At 28.3% G+C, this 23,668-nt stretch overlaps 1 protein-coding gene across 1 annotated transcript; it reads left to right on the top strand.

Annotated features, from left to right (window-relative positions):
• The first annotated feature begins 13,277 nt into the window (after positions 1 to 13,277).
• On the top strand, positions 13,278 to 14,612 carry LOC113869621 (zinc finger protein ZAT1-like). Its single transcript, XM_027506047.1, has one exon. It carries the CDS (start codon positions 13,404 to 13,406, stop codon positions 14,301 to 14,303), a length of 900 nt encoding a protein of 299 aa, XP_027361848.1. The 5' UTR covers positions 13,278 to 13,403; the 3' UTR covers positions 14,304 to 14,612.
• The last annotated feature ends 9,056 nt before the right edge of the window (positions 14,613 to 23,668 follow it).

Genomic DNA, 23,668 nt, shown 5'->3' with positions numbered 1-23,668 from the left:
TTTTTCATCAAAATTAGCTTAAGCCACAACCCATAAGCTTAAGCGAATTAAAGACATATATGAATGTAATACACATTCGTTTAAGCTTATCAATTGTGCCTTAAGCTAATCTAAGATAAAGATTAACTTAAAATACTCGTTATAATTAGCTTAAATGTACAATTTAGCTAAAGCAAATTACAGTTTGGTTAAAGTGATATTTTATTCAAAAATATTAATTATTTTTCTATAAATAAGCTTAAATTCATGTTATGATTAGTAAAAATGACAGTAATAAAATATACTTGGCAAGCACGAAGTTACAAAAATTTTATAAGATATAATAACATTTTATGTTGTCAGCTTTTGAGGTAAGGATATTGTTTAATTAAATTTAATTTTTAATTGCCATACATCTCTTACTTCATGTTAATTTCTAAAAGATTAATCATCTTATTTCTACAAGGTGACATGATTCTAATTTTGTAAAAAGTGTTTAAAATTTGATAATATATAAATAAATACATGGAGAATAATATAAGTAATGTAGCGAAAAGTAACTCATTTCCCAAAGTACTTGGATTAACAAAGGTATCAATAAAGTTAGTTGAATATCAGTACAATGTTTTTACCTTGGATTCAAATTATATTTTTGAAAGTGTTATTTGCTTTTGTTATAGGATTGGATAAAATTTTGTTAGACATAAAACATGAAGGTGAATTTATTTTAAAGATGAAGAAGAAACTGAAGTTGAGGAAACTTGCACTGATGATGCAAATGACACTAATATAAATGATGAAATGCCTAATGTAGATGATAATGATGTGGTAATTAAAATTGATAGCTTGGAAGACATTCTTGAAATCGATCTGAAAAACTTTAGCCCTCACCAAATAAGAAATGTTCATTTCATAAGTTTTGACGTGGTGTACTTGTTTTATACATGGTATGCAAGACTAAATGATTTTTCTGCTAGGAAATACACAATCCTTAGAAATAGTAAACATGAAATTTTACAGCAAACATTTGTTTGTTATAGGCAAGAATTTCATGTGAAGACTTCAACCAATGAGAATAGTGAGTGTCAAAGTAAACCTTTAACGAGGTGTGGTTGCAAAGTAAAATTTAAAGTCTTACTAATAATGGTCTCCTATTCATCAACACAAAACTTTCTCAAATAAGATGCTTTTAGAAGGCCATCAAAAAGACAATTAAATCATCTTACCCAGAAACATTCTCATTCAATTTTATGATGGCTTAGGTCAATCGTACAATGAAAGTATTACTAATAATAGTCTCGCTTATCTTTGAAACATGAAATGATATAGCTTAGTGACAGTTTCCATAATGAATTGGGTGTGAGGTTACACAATTCCAATATTCCAAGGTTGTCCCTGAATTAGCGAAGAACGTGTGTACAGTTTTACAACTTATCATTATCATCTTGCTTAAGCCAAAGTTATTAGCTTAAGCTAAATTCAGACAAATAAATCTAATTTTTTTGTCAAATTTGCTTAAGCTAGTACAAACTCGCTTAAGCTAATAAAAAATTGAGATGAATCTAAATTTTTTATCAAAATTAGCTTAAGCCACAAATCATGAGCTTAAGCTAATTAAAAAACACATATGAATCTAACACACATTCGCTTAAACTTATGAGTTGTGGCTTAAGCTAATCTAAAATAGAGATTAATTTAAAATACTCCTTACAATTAGCTTAAGCGTATAGTTTAGCTAAAGCGAATTACAACCATCCATCTCTTACTTCATATTAATTTCTAAAAGATTAATCACCTTATTTATACAGGGTGACATGATTTAAATTTTGTAAAATGTGTTCAGAAGTTTATAATTAAATAAATGGAGAATAATATGAGCAATGTAACAAGAGGTAGCTTGAACAATAAAATTCTTACTAATAATGGTCTCACTTATCTTTGATTATTTTCTTATAACATGAAATGTCATAGCTTAGTGATGGTTTCCTTAATGAGTTGGGTGTGAGGTTACACAATCTCAATATTCTATGGTTGTTCCTGAATTATCGAAGAAAATATATGCAATTTCGCAACTTACCATTACATTTGTGCTTAAGCTCGTATGTATCTGTTTAAGCGCATATCATTCATAAAGCCTTGAGCATAGGAAACAAATCCACTTCAAGTAGTTCATCTCTGCTTTAGTGATTCATATGTAGCTTACCTCTTTACTCCATTTCAGAACAATGCTTAATTTTTCACATAAGTATAAGCTAATATGTTTCGCATAAATACATATGGTAACTTCAAGGTTTAGTTTAAACTTAGCTTAAGCGTGTTATTTTTCGCTTAAGCATGTGATATTTTTAGCTTAAGCCCAATATTTTTAGTTTTACTTAGAATTTATTCGCTTGAACTCTATTTAATTCACTTACGCTGAACTTAATTTCTTTAAGCTATGTTTATCGCTTAGCTTAAGCTTTAACTTGTTCATTTAAACTAGTATTATAAGCTTAAGCGATACACAATCTGCTTAAGCCGGAGATATAGTAGCTTAAGCGTTATATCTCCAGTTTAAGTGATATATGTTTAGCTTTAACGAAATAGTAAGCCCCTATCATTTAAGTTGTAGTGATTTCGCTTAAGCTATATTGGTTATAATGGAAGTATTTATTTACCTTGATATTCGTTTAAGCTAATATTCATTGTTTAAGCCAAAATTGTACTGTATTTCACAGCTTAAGCTATTTATCTCCCTCTTAAGCAAATTACCTCCAGCAAGTAAATTTTTATCGATAATTTTAGCTTAAGCGAAAAAACACGGCTTAAGCTAAAGTTGCAAAATTTGTGCAATGTAAATCGACCATTATACAGGGAGAACATGAGAAAGATCTAAAAGAATATTGAATAATGTATCAATACAAATGTCATTTTCATGATGAATTGAGATTGTAAGAGTAAATGTAAAAGTATTAAATCATTAACTTCAAAATTTGGGTTTGTGGAGAATCCATAATTATTGTCATTACGTCTCTGATTAGCAATAAGGGGCCATCATCCAACATGCATCTATTTAAGTAATTTCATTCATACCTTATTACCTCTGCCACCCTCACCCTTCTAAGCTCCTTTGCTCTATGCCTTTAGTTAATCTGCTTTGAATAATCATTTTACTCTTCGAAGGTGAGCAAAGTACTTCAAAGGATTAGATGGAAGGAACCTCTGCTAAGAATTGAATACAATAATTTATTTATTTATATCTTTATTTAGCTTTTAAGTGGAAGAGAACTTTCATAGAGTGAGCCCTTCAATTGCAAGCTTTCAATATGCAAAATAAAAGGTTTTGAAGGTCCACAAAAAAAATTATGAAAATTTTTATTAAAGATTAAATGATAAATATGCATAAACTTATATTATTAAGTTTCAAACAAAAGATCTGAACCGTTTATAGATTTTAAAATACATCCAATGGTTTAAAAATGGTTACTCACTCATAAGTTACTTAACATGCTAACTTATGCTAGCCTCCACCTAACAAAAAATATTAAATAAAATTTTATTAAATTTCACAAAATGTAACTATAATTTACTTTAAATACAAATTAAAAAGCTAATAGATAGACAATTTTATTGCATATTACTCTCTAACAACTACGTTAATTTATTAAATTTCTTTAAAGAATCATATTATCACAAACTACTCGAAAGTAATACAAAATTAACCACTTCCATGGTTAAACACACACATACACCACGTCTAGTTTTGCTTCACCCCAACTTGAATTTGTTTCCGTTAATTTGTGTGGCTTTGAGTTTAAGGCGGTTGATTGCAACAATATTAACAAAAATTGAATGCAATTAATTAAGAAAAATCAATATTAATGAACGTTCTTTTCCTAAAACAAAAGGCAAATGTTATTATATTCATTTATTTGCTTTAAGTTCAACTGTACTTTATTGTTATTAGTATTTGCAAGTCTTTGATATTTATAAATTTCATTAATGATTATTTATCTTTGTGTAAATTCTGAATACATGTTTTGACGTAATGAATTAATTTTCTTTATGCGACTGTAATGTAATTAAATATTTTCCATTAATGATCACCTATAATTAATGCATTTTTTTGCCCTCTAGTTTCTATTATACAGTGTATACACGCGTGACACGCACTAAATGTGTTAAAAATGACCTTTAGTTTCTATATTATTATTATTATTATTATTATTATTTAAAATTTTAATTTAAAAAATTAAACTATGTGAAGTTTAATTGAGTCTTTTTCTCTCAAAATCATTTTTTTAAAACATTTTGTTACTATCTGCCTGCTGAAAGCGTAAATAAATGAAATTATTCGTGAACTATTTATGTTTAAATTATCAAATATTGATTTAAATTTATTTTTTAATTGATTAAATCAAGTTATTTTAAATTTTGTAAATTTAACATTTAAATTTTAAACTTTAAATATTTAATTCCACTTATTTACATTTTCATTGCTCACTCTGTTTGCAATAGGAGATTTATTCTAGTCGATGTTATAGGCAGTGGTTGAGGCCAAGCAAGTCTGAGTTGGCTCTATGGTTTATACCCTACACAGAGATTCTTGTAAGTATTTATTTAAACTAGTAGGTTTCTTATATATTGCATGAAAAAATTTTAAAATTTAAATAAAATTATATTAAAATAAAAATATATTTTTATTATTAAAAAATATTATATTAAATAAAAGTAAAGTTTAAAAAATTAAATTAAGATAAAAAGTTTACCAAATAAATTATTTGAGTTAAGATACAACACTATAGTAATACGATACGTCAAAATTTAAAAAACGAATTATACTTATAAATTATATGAAAATGTCAAAATTAAATTTATCTAAAAATCGTTTTTATTTTGATATTTGTATCAAAATTTAGATACAAAATTTTTTAAATAAATTTTAAGCATTATTATTTAAATAAAAGTTTAAATGTTAAAAATAAAATTTCACACAACTTAATAAAAAATTAATTCGAAAAAATACTTTCATTGATCAGTTAAAATCTGAACTTACAATATAGGATTTATTAAAGGTATATTAAGTTAATAAATATCAAAATATGATTGATCAATAATTAAGTGCTATAGATAATTACTACTTTAGTTCGTATTTATTTGTTCATAAATAAAAAATAATTATTTTATTATAATTATTTAGAAAAACTCTGAATACTTGAATATTTGAGTTTGCGAGTGAGCGGTGGAGAGCAGAGACATTGCAGAAAACGAGGCTCTGTCCCACCGTTGATTCAATTACCGACTCATCGTTGCCAAGTCAATTTCATGGACCAACCCATGATACCCAAATTCCCATCCAACTCAGTGGTAGAGGGCTTTATTAATCACTCCTTCCTACCATTCTGGCATTCACCCTTACTCTTCTTATTTCTATTATCTCAGTTACTCCCATAAATACAATTGGAACATTATATTTTTTTCTTTAAGGGGAAAATATTAATTCAGTAATAAAATATTTTCCTTTAATGTTTATTTTATTAAACAATTTATAAGCTTCCAACATCAACACTGCATGGTTACCAATTCAACTGCAAGATTATTGACCCTTACATATTATATTAACAACTAAACTACACAAAGTGTAATTACGGCTGTAGAAATATGATTAATCTATCAATATTTTATAATTTTAGACCACCCTAAATTTTCAAAGCAGTACACGAGTGAAGCAAATAAATGAATTGGTCTTTGACATTTTTTCATCTATACTTACATGCTTCTGATCATTGTCTTCGCAGCTTATTCAAAATTTCCTTTATTTTCAACTCAAATTTCAAATTGATGAAATGTCCATCTAAAATTGCAAATTGCCTTCTCAACCACCGTTTCCAATCCCCCAAAAAAAATCTGCAAATTGATCACTTTGGAATATTCTTATGGTAATCAAATTGTTGTAGAATTTCCGCATGGGCTGCTGACTGACTTTCCAACGCCACCTTCTTAATGTCTTTCTTTACAAGAACTGCACCAATTAAGTTGCCGTCTTAGAAATAACAACATTTTAGATTTTTTATATCTTTTAGAAACATGCACAAATCTCAACTATTTTTATTATCTCATTTCCTAATCCTAATCCTAATCAGAGAAGTCCTGTAATTTTTTGGCATTAGCTGTCACTCTTCAAACATTTACGGGATTTTGGGTAAACTTAAAGCCAATCAAAAAGATGCATTATATATGTAACATCAATTTCTATTTTCTAGTTGACCCACCAACTATCCATCGCTTTCTATCTGTTTATAATACATTTGTGTATATTTTTATCTCAGCACGATCTGCCAAGAGAAATGAAATCCTAACACTTCAGAGCAAAATAAAAATAAACAAACAAAAATATACTTGGCCAAGTTTTATGCTTGCTTCTTCCTTTGATATATATTTGGCTGGCATATTATTCTTCCAAGCAGATAATTTTAGGGAAATTTTCTTTCTTTAAAAGTTTTTTTTATTAAAAATAAATATCTATTTTGATTCTTCAAATACATAAGCATTATCATGCTTAAATGATCACCAAATTTATGTTACTTTCTAAAATCAAACTCGTTGCTAAACATGGAGGACGAATTTGACCTGTTATTTTAAGAGTTTAAATCAATATATCATTTAAAGTGGTTATTATTCCATAAATTAACAATACAAATAAACATATCATTTACTGATAAACAACAAAATGTCAAATGTTAGATTAGTTTTCATTAGTAAATCTTTTGAAGGTCTACAAATAATGTAAAATACCAGTATTTATGTATTGATAATATATATTAATTTTGTACAGTAATAAAATTATTTATTAGTATAATTATATATCACATTGTTAGTACAAATCAAATTACTTTAATTAACAGTTCATTTTTTTGTTTTAAAAAGTCTATATTAAAGGACTTCCAAAATAATATATTAAGCACTTTTAGTCCCCATAATCTAAGTTATCTAACTCACTTGTATACCACTACATCTAACTCATGTTCGTGTTATATAACTTGAATTGGTGTAAAGTTAAAATATTTAAAATTTGAACTCTTCCTTTGCTTGGTATGATATACGATGAGTCACTACTAGCTAGTGCAGCCCCCAGCAGAAAGCTTATCTGGTTATAGCTAGTTTTGTATGTAATTCCAGGAGACAGGAGAAGCAATAGTGAATGGCATTAATTCACTCGTCTTGTGGCGTAGGCCATTCCATAATCTTGATATGTCTGTCAAGTTTAGTCGATTGCACCAAATCGTGGTCCCCCATCATTCATCTCTACGTTTAGCATGCAAATGCAATGCTCATCATGCCTCTTGACTTGGACGTATGCCAAAGACAACCATCTTACACCCATTTTAAAATTATATACATTAACCTCAGTATTTAACTTTGAACTTAAATAATTAATAATATACAATATTTTTAATGAAATTTTACTAATTTGTTATACTTTTATTTAATTTTAAGGTCCCTTGTTTGGAACAGGCTAAGTCTCCCAATATACCAGATTTTTTCAAGCATGTATATTCGATCGACCAGGCACCGTAAGAAATGAATTCCAAAAAGAGCATAAATGGGAATATTGAGCTGAATTTATTCGCTTGAAATTATAGATTAAATTAAAACAATCTCATATTCATTCACATGTTAGTGTTATTTTGAGTTTCCTTGAGCATTTATCCTAAGAGAGTATTAAATTAAAAATTAAGTATTTTTTATTCACTTAAAATGATTATACATTAAATAAGTAAAAGGAAAAATAATTATCATGACAAATAATTGAATAAAAAATTTGAATATTATCATTAATTAGTTCCTTGGAGCTTGGAGCCAACCCTGCATTATATATTCTATGCTCCTACTAATGCTCCCGCGTTGCATAATCTAACACCGCAAATACTTTAGTTGGTTTTCAATTTGAAACAGAGCATTTCCCGGGTGGAAAAAAAAAACAAAATAATTAATTTTATTGAAAAATTGCTCGATTAACTAAGGAACTTAGCTTTATACATATTTGGAAGTGAAACTTTAGAAAAAAAAAATATTTTTTTTATTTTTAATAATTATTTCTAAATTGAAAGTTTTTTAAATGAATTAAAATTATTAATCAACAGGAATTTTACGCCCGGTTTTTGTTGTTATAAACATAACATAATTTTTAATTGAAGAATAAAAATCTTGTCATTTTTTCTCTATACTTTTATTTTCAAATATTGTTTTAAATGTAGTGGAACAATAAAATAACAAATAATTTTTAATTTATGTAAATGTGGTGTATTTTATAAAAATTTAAATTGAACGATTTAATTATTATATATAATTTTAGAAAAATATTTAAAAATAAATAAATAAAGGGGTGATGTTCAATTACTCTAAGCTTACTCACTCTTGAATAACTTTTTTTAAACGTTAAATTTAGTCAATTTAATTATAAAATGTAACTTTTCTTTCAATAAATAAATTTATAAAAAATTATATAATTTAAATTTAATTAATAATTCATCAAGTAACTTCATTTAAAATCATTATGAACATTGAAATTTGTTAATTTAGTTTTCGAATGTTGTCATTGAATAAATAAAAATATAAAATTTTATACAATCTTTTTAAAACTAATTATTTATCAATTAATATTATTTTAACAAATATTAAACTTTTTGTATTACAAGTAAAAATTAACTACGACATTATATCAATTAAATTGTTGAATTAACAAAATTTAATGCGCATAATAAATTATTGAAAGAAGTTAGTTATCAATATTTATTCTTAGAGTTAATAAATCTTCATCCTAAATTTATCATTATTAATAAGAATTTTATTATATTAAATAAAAAATTAAATTGAATAAATAAGCATTTTAACTTGAGAGATATATTCTGCATGTAAACAACGTGTTTAAATTTTTAAAAAGAATTATTAATATGACAGTAATCTTAAATATTATTTTATTTAAAAAATAAAAAATGCTTGATTTGGTGTATTAAATCGATAATTAAAATTATATAAACTTAGAGAGAAGATAAGATAAATAAAAAAATTACTTATTTAGAGTTTTTTTTTGAATTTTAGTTAAAATTAAGCTTTTTGCGACAAATTATAAATTTATTACATAAAAATATTTTGGATGATACAAGAGAATTTATTTATTTTAATGAATTTTAATTACTAATAAAATATTGTTGGTTCATCATGAATTTGATCGCACTCTTGATTACTGAGCAAGAAATATATTGAGATACGATCATAGAATAAATTTTAATAAAAAATACTTAACTTTAAAGAAAAAAATGTAGATAACCTTTTTTTAAATAAAGTGAAAAAATTATATAACTGAGGTTAATTTTATTTTAGGTTCAAAAAAATAAACATACGGAAGATTGATAGATAATTGAATGGGTTTCTCGACTATATTTGCACAGTAACTCGGCCATTAGTTTTTCTAAGCATGATAGCAGAAACATAAATGCAGTGTTCCTTTTGATAATATATTTTATAAATGAATAGTTATGCTTTTGGAATTTATATATTTATATGTATTATTTGTTTTCAGAATTTAATTGCTTGTATTACTTTTTAAATTATTTAATTTTTTTTAAATAAATGACTTGCTAATTTATGAAAAATAATAGAAATAATAATATATTATTAATTTATAAAAATAAAAATAAAATACAAACACGCATATACACTTGAATCTGGATTACCTATAGTTTTGGCAGGAACTGACTGCAGTTTTTCATTAGCTTAAACGAAATAAATTTCGCTTAAACAAATTTAATAAAAAGTGATTTTGGCTTAAAAAAAAATCACTTAAGCTTAAGCAAGCTTAAGTTAATTTAGCTTAAGACAAAAAAAGTAGCAAAAAAATCAAAAGAAGAAGAAAGAAAGGAAGGCTAAGAGAGATGGAAGTAAGAGCACAAGAGAGAGGGAGAGAAAGAAAAAGCTAATAGAGGAAAATGAAAAGGATTAGATGATAAGAGATGGGGAGGGGGATGAGTGGGGGTGAAGGAGAGAAAAGCTAGATGAGGAAAGAAGAGGAAAGAGACTGAGTGAGGCTGAAAGAAGAATAAATGAAAAAGGAGAGGGAAGAAAAAGACTAAGTGAGAGAAAGGAAGAAAGAGGGTGGTTGGGTTTAAAGGAGAAGGAAATGAGAGAACAGGAAGAAGAAGAAGGATGTGTGAAAGGAAGAGAGTGGCTAAGTGAAAGGGAAGGAGAGAGCTTTTAGGTAAGAAAGAGAGGATAAGAAATTGAGTGAGAGGGAATGAAAGAGAAGAGATGAGGAGGGGCTAGGTAAGTGAAATAAAGAGAAGGTGAGGGAGCTAGAGGAATGAAAGAAAAGGAAGTATATTCTTCTTCCTATATATTTTTGCTTAAGCCTGTACTATAGTGTATTTGCTTAAACAAAAATACACTACACCATGCAATTTTTACCAAAACTGCAGACGATCTAAATCTATATACACTTACATGCTTGCACCTGCACATACATTTCTTTTGTAACTTTATATAAATTGGTGATACATTATATATTTGTTATTATTTATCGAATACAATTTTTAACTAGAAATTTAATTTAAATAATTTTAAAATTATAACATTAAATAAAAATAATTAAAATTAAATAAATTATAATCATGTAAGGTAAAATATAAAAGTTATGAATGCATATTATTTATTTATTATACATTAACATTTTCTTAAAAATAAATTTAAAATATAATAAATAATAATGTTAAAGATCCAATTCACATATACAAATAATTTTTAAATTTTTTTTATCATAAACTATTTTTAATAAAGGTATTTAATAAAATAAAAATTTTATTAATATTTAACACACTATTATTAATAATATAATATAATAAAATATTTATTTGTAAACTAATTTTAAATAATAACTTATATCATTAATTTAAATATAAAAATTAAGATTGATTTAACATTTAAATTTTAATACATTATATCAAATTGAAGTTTTTTTTTTAAATGAACTAAATTTTAAGATTATTATGATCTTAAACAATCTTAATTTTAATCTATTTTATAAAATTTTGATAAATTATGTTAATAAAAAATATTATTAATCATATTTTTGTTTAATTTTATTTTTTTTATTTTTATTTTACTCTTATTTAATAAAATAAGATATTTACTAATGATAATTTATTCATTTATTAAATGTTAACAAAATTATATAATATATTTTTATTTAAAATATTAATTTAATAATATCAATACAGTACACAACAACTCATTGATTACGAATCATTTATCTACCTGAGAAAAAGAAAAGAAAAATAGTTTCTAATTACCATGATGGAGATATAGTATCCGAACTCCAATTATGGTGATCTTTATTATAATTTGCAACAGAATACCCACTATTTACTGTTAGAGAGTTGCATATCACATATTCACAGTCAACTGCTAATCGATTGTAGTACTATTTTTTGGGGTTAAATTATAGTTGTCAAAGAAAATGAAAATTAAATTAAACTAAAATTATATTAAAAAATGTGTAAATGTTTGGATTCTCTTTCACCCACGATGAAACTAAATCTGCCAATATTAATAACTAGTGACTTTCCGGGTGTCCTAAATTTATTATTAAATTATATAATTTTAAATAAAAAAATTAAAGACATATTAAATATCTTTTTTAGATTAAATATTTTTATAAATTACAAAATATTTTAATAATAATAATAAATATTATAATATATTAAACAATAATAAATTGAAAATATATTTTTAAAAGTCAAATTAAAAATAAATAATGAAAACAAAATTACATGACATAATGAAAAAAATCTTAAAATCACTGCTGGTTAATATATATTCTTAAAAGCATTCCTGTATAGTAATGATGATTTAAATTTAATATATAAAAGTATATCTTTGAATTAAAAAATATTTTCATTATTAATGGTAAATATTTTATTTACTAAATAGGTTTTTTAATTAATAATCTTTAAAAAAATAATTTTTTTAAATTTTTTTAAAAAATAGAAGCTCATTGCAAGAAAAAATATAGTGTGTTTACTTTGAAAGAGAATAGTTAATATTTTTTTATAAAAATTATAAGTACTAATTTTTGAAAAAAATATTTTTTAGATAATTCTTAAATGAACGTGTTTTAAGAAGTATTTTTGTTTTTAAGAATTAGTTTTCGATTGTACTCAGTAATTTTTTTATATTATACATTTATATTTTAAAATTTAATATTAGTTTAAATTTCAAAAATTTCAAATTTTATTTTAAAATTTATCTAATATAATTTTTTAATAATTATAATGTCAACTATTTTATTTTTTAATTAAAAGTAGTAGATAATATTTTTAAATTATTTGTATAAAATGGTTTGATTTAATAATACATGTGTAATATGAAAAAATATATAATTTTAAAAATGCTTGTTAAGATAACTCCTAAAATTATCCTGGTTTAAGAGATAGAGATAAATTATAAGTCATATATGTGTGTGAGAGAGATATGATGGATTATTTGTGTATCTTTAAAATAAAAAATAATAATAAGAATCATCATCATTATTATTATTATTAATGAAGAGTTTATTCTATTAAATAAAAATTATGAGCTTGACTATTGATTGATTCAATATAAACGACAATATACCATACGAATAAAAAACATATAAATATAGATATAAAACTTGAGATTCTTAAGCCAACTTTATTTTGATATTTGGGACACCATTCTTTTACATTATAAAGGAAGAAGAAAATATTAAAAAGAAGAAGAAGAAAAAAATATATTTACTTTCACTTTTTTAGGAAAAACAGTATCTTTTCGTGTATATCTTTTTTTTTTTCATCAACCGATACAAGGAACGGTAAAAAGACGCCCTTAAATTTGCTCTCAATACAATAAAATTGTGTTACTTACTAAAAGACAGATAAATCCTAATAACCGTTTTATACAACGCATTCACAGTTATCACTGTTAATATAAATATAAAAAGAAAGATTAACCTAGATAATGAATATATGTATCTTGACCTAGAAAAAAATGAGTAGCTTCTTTAGGTACTTTAGAGGCTGAGAACAGAAAGCAGTAAATGGGAAAAGTTATTCCATGCTGGCAAGGTTTGCATGTTAGTGCTTTCTCTTTTGCTGTTGACAATCACCCTTTCTTAATTTTTGCCACCGAATAATTAATGATACTGTTACAATTGGTTGTGTTGACACTTCACAACTCACACACATAGGCATATTTTAATAATAATATACTTATAAGTTCTATGCACAACCATAACTTTTGGGTCGTGTGTCTTATTGGCGGAGGAATGCTTGTTACCAACTCCTTTTAAGTTCCCAAATTCCCACAACACAAACACATAACACATCACAATTCAACACCCTGGGTGGGGGGTGGGGGTTGCCATTTGCCAAATGGAGAGGCACAAATGCAAGCTTTGCTCAAGAACATTCCCCAATGGAAGAGCACTCGGTGGCCACATGAAGGCTCACTTAGCCACCCTTCCCCTCCCTCCCAAACCTCAACCTCTCTCTTTCTCTTCTTCAGAAGACGAACACCATGCACCCGCACACAGAGAATCCGACGATAAGGCTCTCATTTATGGCCTGCGAGAGAACCCCAAGAAAAGTCTCAGACTCGCAGATCCCGGGTTCTCTTTCCCCGTCGACACTGGCTCCGTCGTTCAAGACAGAGAGAGCGAGACCGAGTCAAAGAACCCAACTCGCCGACGATCCAAGCGAACTCGGAAACCCGTTCAAGCCCAGAATTTGGAGGAGCCCAAAAGGCCCAAACTGAGTTTCATGGAGTCACCGACCGAGCCAGAACCGCTGAGCTCTGTTTCCGACACTTCCCCTGAAGAAGACGTTGCCATGTGTCTCATGATGCTGTCCAGGGACAGGTGGAGGAGGAACAAAGTTGTTGCTGTCAAGGAAGAAGAAAAATCTGTTGAAAACTCAAAGGGGTTGTTAGAAGAAGAGATCAAGTTCAGGAGAGTCCGCGGGAAGTTCCAGTGTGACAACTGTGACAAAACGTTTCAATCTCCACGAGCATTGGGAAGTCACAAAAGCATATGCGTTCACGATGAAGCAGGTAACATTAACAATAACGATAATGAAAGAATCTTTGAATGCCCGTTTTGTTCAAAGGTGTTTGGGTCTGGTCAAGCACTCGGTGGCCATAAGAGATCTCACCTCATGCCTTCTTCGTCTTCAACCGCTAACAATTCTCCTACAAGATTGAAAGAGAGCTTCATAGATCTCAACTTGCCGGCTCCGGCTGAAGATGACGACCTTAGTGTTGTTTCAGACGCCTAATTTGCTTCATTCATTATGATGATAATTACTTGTTATTTCTTGGATTGGGTAAAGTAAATGGTGAAGTTTTTTCTTTTTTTAATTTTATTTTATTGTATTTTTTGCTGGTAGGTAAAAGCATTTCATTTTCTTTATTGTTAGATCGAATGGTTTTGATGGTACAATGATAGCTTATAATTTATGTTTTCACCAACTGTCTGTTACTTATGCCTAGACTCTAAGGAGTTACATAGTACTAAATCGCCATGTAGCAGTTGGGTTCATTGTACTCATCTTGGCACGATATACTAGAAGCATTCATAGTTGTTGCAACGCAAACCCAACCCATTTGTGTTTTTTGGGATTTGGTTGTGGACCATCAGCTTTCGCCTTTAAAAGTACTAAACTGCTCCAATTCCGTTTCTGTGTTTTGATTCTGTGTCACCAGGTTTCTCACATGTAATTCCACTTTTTCATAAAAATAAATAAATAATAATCGGTTCGGTTATCTTCATCGTTATCTTTTCTTTTGTTTTTAGTCGAGTTGCTGTTGTTTTAGCGTGAGGCATTAAATCATCGTAAACTCTGCAATTCGTTTCCTTTATGTAAGTGCTGAAGTTTGTTCCGTGATGACCGGGAGGATCTACAGCAAAAATCTTCTTTTTTATCTTATTTTTAAAATTTGGGGAAAGATAAGTGTATTTTTGTTTTATTATGAAAGACTTATCTTGGTTGAATGTAACGAAGAATCCGGGGAGGGCCCGTACTATTTCTTATCGAAGAATTGGTCAGATTTATGAATTATGATGATAAGATAAATTATGTGCAGATCAAATGCTTAATAAATGATTAATAAAATAAGCCTTTAACAACTGGGAATTAACGTGTGTTTACTTTATGATAGTAATAACTGTTGGAATAGAATTTTAAAAAGCTGTGGCCTTTTTTCGTGCATGTGATGTCTTGCTTCATAAGAACTTTACTTGAATGGCGACGGTGATTTTCTTTTTTCTTTTTTTTTTGTACGAAGCGATAGTGATTTGTTGATTAGAGTGTGTCATAAAATTGATCACATCAGAAGCCTTCTCGTATCTTAATCAGTGGAAGTAACCATGAAACTGAGTTATGGCTTATGCTTTCGACACATGGAGACAGCCTTGGTCCTATGTAGTTTGCTTAATCCAGGGTGCGTTGGAGTGAAGATTGAAGGGGCGTCATTCATTTACCTATTACAAAACATCAAAAGGGAATCGACAAATTTTTCTGAAAATATTGTCGTATGTTTCCATACTTTCTGCTGAGATGTGCTTACCTGAAACTCTACAATGTTAATATAACGGTGTTATTTGTACATTTTGTTTTTTTATTTTATAATTTAATATTACTTTTTAAAATAAAAAAGTTTCCAATATGCATCCTCTTTGTCATTTCCTTTTTTACCCGAAACTATAAAAATAATGTGTATAAATTTGACCCGAGAATAGCAAGACCCGACGACCTATGTTTTGAGTCATTTTGCAATTTTTGACAAATATGTAGAATGTCAAAAATTTATTTTGCATTTTTTATATCGCTTTTGAAAATGATAATTTTGAATAAGATAATTACCAGATTTTTAGATTTTTTGTTGTTGTAAAAAACAATCTGCCAAGGAAAAGTGTTACCGTGGAATAAAATTAGTCAATTGATGATTCAACTTGATAGATTAATAAATATTTGAGGAGTTAAAAAAAAATATGGAGGATTGTTGCTAATAAGAAGTGACAGAAATGAGAATCTTTTACTACTGGTTTTGATTTTCATGCGCTTGACATGATAATAGCTTTCTCTCTGTTTATATCATACTTTTCCTCCTCTACTTTCTCCTTCCCTCTCGGCCATTCTTTTCTCTCGTTTGTTTCTTTTGATTCAACCTGCTCTATTTGATTTTTCATGATAAAAAGATAGAACAAATTACAAAGCTTGGCATCTAACCATTTGCCCCGTAATGCAGCTGGGTCCTCCTAACACTAACCTCTTTGTCCTTCATATATATTCTTTATATTATAATAATATTTATATTTTATTAATTCATAAAAAATATTTTAAGTAAAAAGTTCCAATAATGATAATATATATGAAATTTAAGTACTTAACTATTAAAAAATAAAAATGAAGTTATTAAAGTTAAAATTATTACCTATACAAATATAAGCATAGCTAACTTTTTAAAATGTAAACATAAAAAAATGTTATAATAGTCACACCTGCATCCTAACCTGCAATAGCCAATAGAATATTTGATGCTTCGGCCTCAAGGTCCAAGGGGCCTCAAGTGTTGGAGTAGTAGTCTAGTAACTATGTTTTAACCTTTCAGCCCAATCCCGAACATAAGTAAGGGTCATGTTATCCCCATAGGAAATACAAACAAAATTGTTGAAAAAAATTTGAACAAAATATTTTTTTATTTCTTAATAAAATAATAAAAATTTCATCTCAAAGTATAAAGACATAATTAGTGAAAATACACACTGATAAAAATTTTTAAAGATAAATATAATTTTAATTCTTTGTATAAATTATGCAAAGATAGTTCAATATATCTACAATTCACACAAAATTAAAGTCTGAACATAATATAGTGTGACTTGTGCATAAAATTAAATATAAATTATTCAAAAATAATATAACTTATGCACAAAGTTAGAACAACATCTAAAAAAATAAGTCATCCAAAGATAGTATGTTTTATATTTTGTTTAGGTCTCTAACATAAGTAATTTATGTGTAAAATTCAAATTATACTACACTTATACAATGTGTGTATATATATATAAAAGATAAATTTAAAGTTTTCACCGTAACAAAACATGTCTAAAATTTGTATTCATTTTGATTTTTATATATAAAAAATGGTTTGATATTTAAATTATTAATTTTTTTATTTGTATAACATTATATTTGATAGAAATTAAGAAATAATATTTTTTATTATAAATTATAACACTTAATAGTATTAATTAACGTATTGAATTATATTAAATTTTACAATGTTTAATAAAAATGTTCTGTAGATAAAAAAAAAACTACATGAATGTATGGATGGACAATGTATAATTAAAAAAAAAACAAATAAAAAAGACATATATTATATATATCACTTAGTTGTGTGTCCAATGTCAGCTTGTGATTCCTAGCATTTTAGCCTATAAAAGCATGTCTCTATGCTGTTTTAAACTTCTTTTTAACCTGAAGTAATTTTGGTACTGTGGTATCAAAACAACAAGTGGTTATGAATCAACACATAGAATCAGTGAAATTTTAGTGAATAAAACATACATAAAAAAATTATTAGTCAAAATATCTTAATCAACATTAAGGCAGGCCTTTAATGAAATTGGACATAATTAATTGAATTTTGATAAAATAAATAATTTTGTGTCTAGATATGATACTAAAATTCAATAAATTATATATATATATATATATATATATTAAGTTGGAATAAGGTTAATTAATTCATATGATGATGTTTAATAACTAATAAAATATTTAAAATAATATAATTAAGATCAAACTTACGTTTTACAATTTATACTTTTATTTTTATTGATTCACTGTTCATAAAATATTCAGTATTGTCTCTCTATAGTTAATTTTAATTAACAATTTGATCAAGAATAAGATATTCATTGAGAATAAAAGATTATATTATTTGTTAACTTAGTTCTTCAGGATTCTTGTGGTGAATCATTATTCGATCTTATTGAAAAATTCACGCACTTTTGTGGTAAGTTCTCATTTTTAGTTTAATACTTTTTTTATGGAATAATTGAGTGTTATATTTTTTTTATTTTTTCTTACTTAGTAAATTGTTGTCATTTTATCTTTGAGAAACTTGCTTGAATTGGATATTTAAACTCTAACAAAACTCTTGTCTTGATTATAGGAATGAGAATCACCTCACGATTGCCTTTCATAAGTAGAAATATGCAACACAGTTTATAGACTTGCAACTTATAATTTAATTAGATTGCTCATAAAATAGGTAGTCAAATTATAACTTTCTAAGTTGGTAAATGAATAATATTTTAAACTAACTTTAAAATGATTAGTTATTTTAGTTTATGAACATAAAAAATATTGGTAAGCAAAATGACGAATCAATTAAACAAATATTAAATATAAAAGCTAAAATTAATTTTTTGTTACATATCAAGTGATAATGCGCTGCGACTTAGAGTTTTCTTAAAGAAATATTTTCTTGCTCAAGGTGTGAGACAGAGCGTCGTTGGCCTCTACTAGGGGCTTTGTACCCTTTCGTGTTTTTTTTTGGCATTACTGCAAGTTGAAAGGTATCTGTGGGTTTGTTCGGAAGGGGTTCTTCCTTAGATCCCCTTCTTTTGAGCAGCGGAACACATGGAACGAATTGAAGTAGATAAATGCTCAACATAGGAGGTAGATTTAGTGAAGCGAAGTACTAAAAAGGTAAAAATGGATCCTCATCTTCCCTTAGAGCTTCCCAAGCCGCTCATTCAAAAAGATGTCCTGTTTGGTTGCTCAGAAAATTAGGTGTCATCTAACCCTAACCTCTCTGCCTCTATGTCATATAAGGATAAGGTATTGTGCTTAAAAGACTCTAATCTGGTACTAAATGATAAAGAAATAGTAAAATCTATCTTGGATGATCTTAATCTCTCTTTTGAACATGATGAGTATGATAGTTTGCCTGATACCCTTCTAAATCTTTGTCCTAAGTTAAAAACACCTTTGGAAGACTATGAGCTCTGGTGCTCTACCCGGAAGCGTAGCCTTATAGTAAAGTTATTAGGGAAATCTATTAGTTTTAGTTTTCTAAATAAAAAACTCAATAATATCTGGGCAAAAAATTGGTACAATCACTATACTGGACCTTAATAACGATTTCTTTTTAGTTAAATTTGATAACTTAGAAGATTACAAGCATGCCCTCTTTAAGGATCCTTGGCTTATCCTTGATCACTACCTTCTTGTCCAAAGATGACGACCTTTATTTAGGCTTATAGACCAAAACTTAAAGAAAATAGCTGCCTTAGTTCGTATTTATGATCTCTCCCTTGAATTATATAACGAAAAATTTCTTTGGCAAGTGAGATCTTGCCTTGACTCAATGCTAAAAATTGACCCTCACGCCTCTCTAGTGTCTAGAGGTAGGTTTGCCCATATCTGCATAAAATTAGACCTTAGACAGAAATTAATACCCTATTTTAAAGTGTTAGGTCATGAATTTAGCGTAGAATATGAAGGCATTCACCTGATATGTTTTAACTGTGGGCATTATAGGCACTAATTGGAGTCCTGCCCTGAGGTACCCAAGATTTGCCTAGATAGTAAAGAATCTAAAATAAATCATAATGAGGACAATATGGAAATTGGAGGTGACATTGATCAAACTATAACCCCTGGTGGAGTCGAATACCAAGAGGATGTGTCTACTAACACAGGTGAGGAGCAAAATAAGTTTGGACCTTAGATGCTAGTAAAAAACCTATTAGGAAGAATATGGGTCTGGCTAAATCTATAGGTACCCTACAAGTTAGTGATAAAGGGAAGGAGTCTCATTTAAGTTCCAGATTTAATATTTTAGGAAACCTCATTTGGATTATGATCATAGTGGGTATTCTGAGAAGTTTAGTGCTTACAATAATAATAATTTGATTAATGTAGGAAAAATTGAGCATAATAAATCTATCAAAATTAAAAAATGCTTATAAAAATAATCAGGATATCAAAATGAGCTCTATCCCTAGGAAATCCCAAAAAGTTAAAACAAAACCTAGAAATGATAAGCTGATTTAGAATGAGGAAGTTGTTACCCTCACTGAAAGAGTAAAGGTAGTTAATCATGATCCCTTTCTTAGTTCAAAATCTCAGCATACTGAAATCCTCTTTTTAATGAACAAACTTCAACATTACAATAAAAAACTCTCTAAAAATTGTTCCATTCAGGAAATTCTAGGATTAACTTGTGATAAAGACTGGCTATATTCAATCATTCAGAAGGAGGCTCCTTTGATAGGCCTCCTAATACAGTATCCCCTATGGATATTGATGTTTCTAATAACTCCTTCTTAGATGTACCTAAACATGTACATGGGTTGAACTAACTTAAGTCTAGTATAGATGAAGCTCAGCATCCTAATGATGCAATTAAAAATCAATCTGGTGATTATGAATTATTTTTTTTGAAATTGTAGGAGGGCTGATAATAAATCCTTTTCTAGACTCATTAATGATCTTATCAATATCTACAAGTTGAACTTTATTGCTTTGTTTGAAACAAGGGTAGATGCAAAAAAAGCTAATAAAATTATGAATAGGATTAATATGAATGGATCTGTGAATGTAGATAATATTGAGTTTTCTGATGGGATTAGGTGCTTCTGGAATAGTAACATAATTAATGTTATTGTTTTATCCACTTCTAAGTATGTGGTTCACCTTAAAATCCATAATATAGGTCAATGTGAATGGATCCTTTCATCCATCTATGCTAGCCCTCAAGAAGGGCTAAGAACTGCTTGTTGGAAAAAGCTTACTAATTTTAGTTATACCATTAATTATTCTTGAGTTTTAGTTGGTGATTTTAATTCTCTATTTTATGAATCTGAAAAATTTGGGGGTAGGTCAGTTAATTATTCTCATATAAGAAATTTGCAAATTGCCTGAATGAATGTGAGTTACAGGATTTGGGTTTCAAAGGAAGCCCTTTTACTTGGCAAAGAGGAACTTTGAAAGAAAGAATAGATAGAGTAATTGCTAATGAGGCCTGGTGCCAGTCTTTTCAGCATAGTTCTGTTGTCCACATCCCTTTTACAAAATCTGACCATGTTGGGGTCTGATTGAGAATTAATAGTAATAATATGGCTCATAATAGGAAAAAAGTCTTTAAGTTCTTAGCCCCTTAGATTAGTCACTCTGATTTTCATACCTAAGTTAGGAATTCTTTGATTCAATCTTGTTCTTGGAATAAGAATATTGAGAGGTTTCAGAATAATATTTCAGACTGGAATAAGTTTACATTTGATGATATTTTTGTTAGGAAAAAAAAGAATTCTAAAGAGAATTGAGGGGATTCATAACAAACTAAATTTTGGTCATAACCCTTTCCTTACTAACCTTACGAGTACATTGTGAAACCAATATCAGCACATCCTAAACCAAGAAGGGACCTTTTGGTTTTACCATTATAAGTCTTAATGGATTTGTTTAGATGATAGAAACACTAGATATTTTCATAGGGCAGTTGTCTATTGTAGGAATAAGAACCTGATTGAAGCCTTGAAAAATGAACATGGGTAGTGGGAATATAACCCCGATAAAATTAAAAATATTGCCCTAAACCACTTCAATCCCATCTATTCTGATCCTTCCCCTATTAACTTTGCCCTGTCTTGCTCTGTCTCCTTTCCTTCTCTAAATGAATATGACGTCCGGAGATTATTTTCCAAAATCTCTATAACTGAAGTAAAAGATTCCTTATTCAGTATAGGAAATTTTAAATCTCTCGGTCCAGATAGGCTGCATGCTCTTTTCTTTAAAAGCCAATAGAACTTCTTTGCTCCGTTTATTTTTAATTTTGTCTCTGAAATTTTTTAAAACCCCTCTAAAATTGCTACAGTTAACCAAACAGGGATTACCCTAATCCCCAAAATTGATAGCCCTAAATTTAATACTATCTACAGACCAATATCTTTGTGTAATGTTAATTATAAAATTGTCTCTAAGCTTGTTACCACTAGGATTCGAGGATCTCTGAACCATCTGATTTCTCCTAGCCAAACCAACTTCATACCTGTTACATAAAGGATTGATAACTCTGTAATTCTCTAAGAGCTCATCCACTCTTTGGATAAGCTAAAAGGGAGGACTGACTATATGTTCATAAAGCTGAACCTTGAAAAAGCCTATGATATACTAAGATGACAATTTATTGCTAATACTTTTCAGATGACATTTTTTAATTCTAATTTAGTAACTCTTATCTAGCACTGTATCTCTTCTCAATCTATGTACCTAAACTGGAATAACACTAGGACAAAATCCTTCCTTCCCTCCAGAGGTATCCATCAAGGGGATGGTATGTCCATAAGATTATGGACTGACAATTGGCACCCTAAGTTCCCTAAGCTGTCTGATTTTTCAATTTCCTAAGTTCCTGAAAATGATATTGACGTTCCTTTGTGTCTTTTTTTCTCTAATGGAACCTGGGACTGGAATATAATAGCTAAGTATCTACCTGACAATGTCTGTAATGATATTATCTCTTTCAGTTCCCCTGCTAAAGAAAGAGGATCGGAAATGGTATTTTCTCTGTCAAATTTGCCTACCAACTTCTCTATAATTTTGTTCAGAAGATCGAGCGTAGTTAGGATGTATTTAAATTAATTTGGCAATGGAAAGACCCTCCTAAAATTTTCTTCTTCCTTTAGAAATTGGATCACAAAAGGCTCTTTACTAATGAAGAAAGATTTTATAGAGGTCTGACTGATTCATCCACCTGCCCTAGATGTAGAGAAGCTCCTGAATTCATTATGCATGTTCTTAGAGACTGCTTTTATGCTCAAGAAATATGACAATATTTTATATTTCCCACTCAATGGGTATCTTTCTTTAGTGTTGGAATCGCTAATTGGTTGGTGTCTAATTTAACTATGTAGATTGAGCAAATTTGTGGACTAAAACTTAATTTTTGGGTTCATTGTGTGGCATCTTTAGAAGGATATAAATAATTTTATTTTTAATAACTTATCTATCCAGTCTAACTCCATGAAACATAAAATTCTATGTGACTTTCAATTTTTTTTTCTTTTGTTTGCAGAAGCTGTACCAGCCACCTCCCTAAGCTAGTGCAAGACAAGACTAGGTAGGATCAGGTGAATCCCTATCCCTCATAAATATGTCAAACTCAATGTAGATGGGTCTGTTTCAAAGTGCAGAGGTGTAGCTACTTTGTTGTTTTTGCAAGTATGCGTAAAACTCACAAGAGAACGTTTGTACTCAATGAATTTATTTAATGCAAAGAATGGCTTATATAAGCCTTACAGACGTTGAGAAAACAAACTAACTGCAACTGCACACTAAGTGACACTAAACTAGGAGTAAATAATGCAACAAATAAAGACCCGTTCAGCCCCATATTTCAGGGGCCTTATTGACACATAAATAACTAACATACCCTCCCTTAAGCTTCAGCTTATTTCAGTAACCTTAACTACACCAAGCATGTGTCTAAACTTCTCAAATTTATCGAGCTTCACAGCCTTAGTCATCACGTCAGCCACTTGTTCATTTGTATTGCAGTATTTTAGCTGAACTACTTGGTCATTCACCAAATCTCACAGAAAGTGAAATCTTGCAATGTGTTT

The sequence above is a fragment of the Abrus precatorius genome, unplaced genomic scaffold, assembly GCF_003935025.1.
Source record: "Abrus precatorius isolate BTA unplaced genomic scaffold, Abrus_2018 Scaffold6, whole genome shotgun sequence".
Taxonomy (NCBI): domain Eukaryota; kingdom Viridiplantae; phylum Streptophyta; class Magnoliopsida; order Fabales; family Fabaceae; genus Abrus; species Abrus precatorius.
The sequence above is the reverse complement of the archived record's forward strand: the minus strand, read 5'-3'. Positions and strand labels throughout refer to the sequence as shown.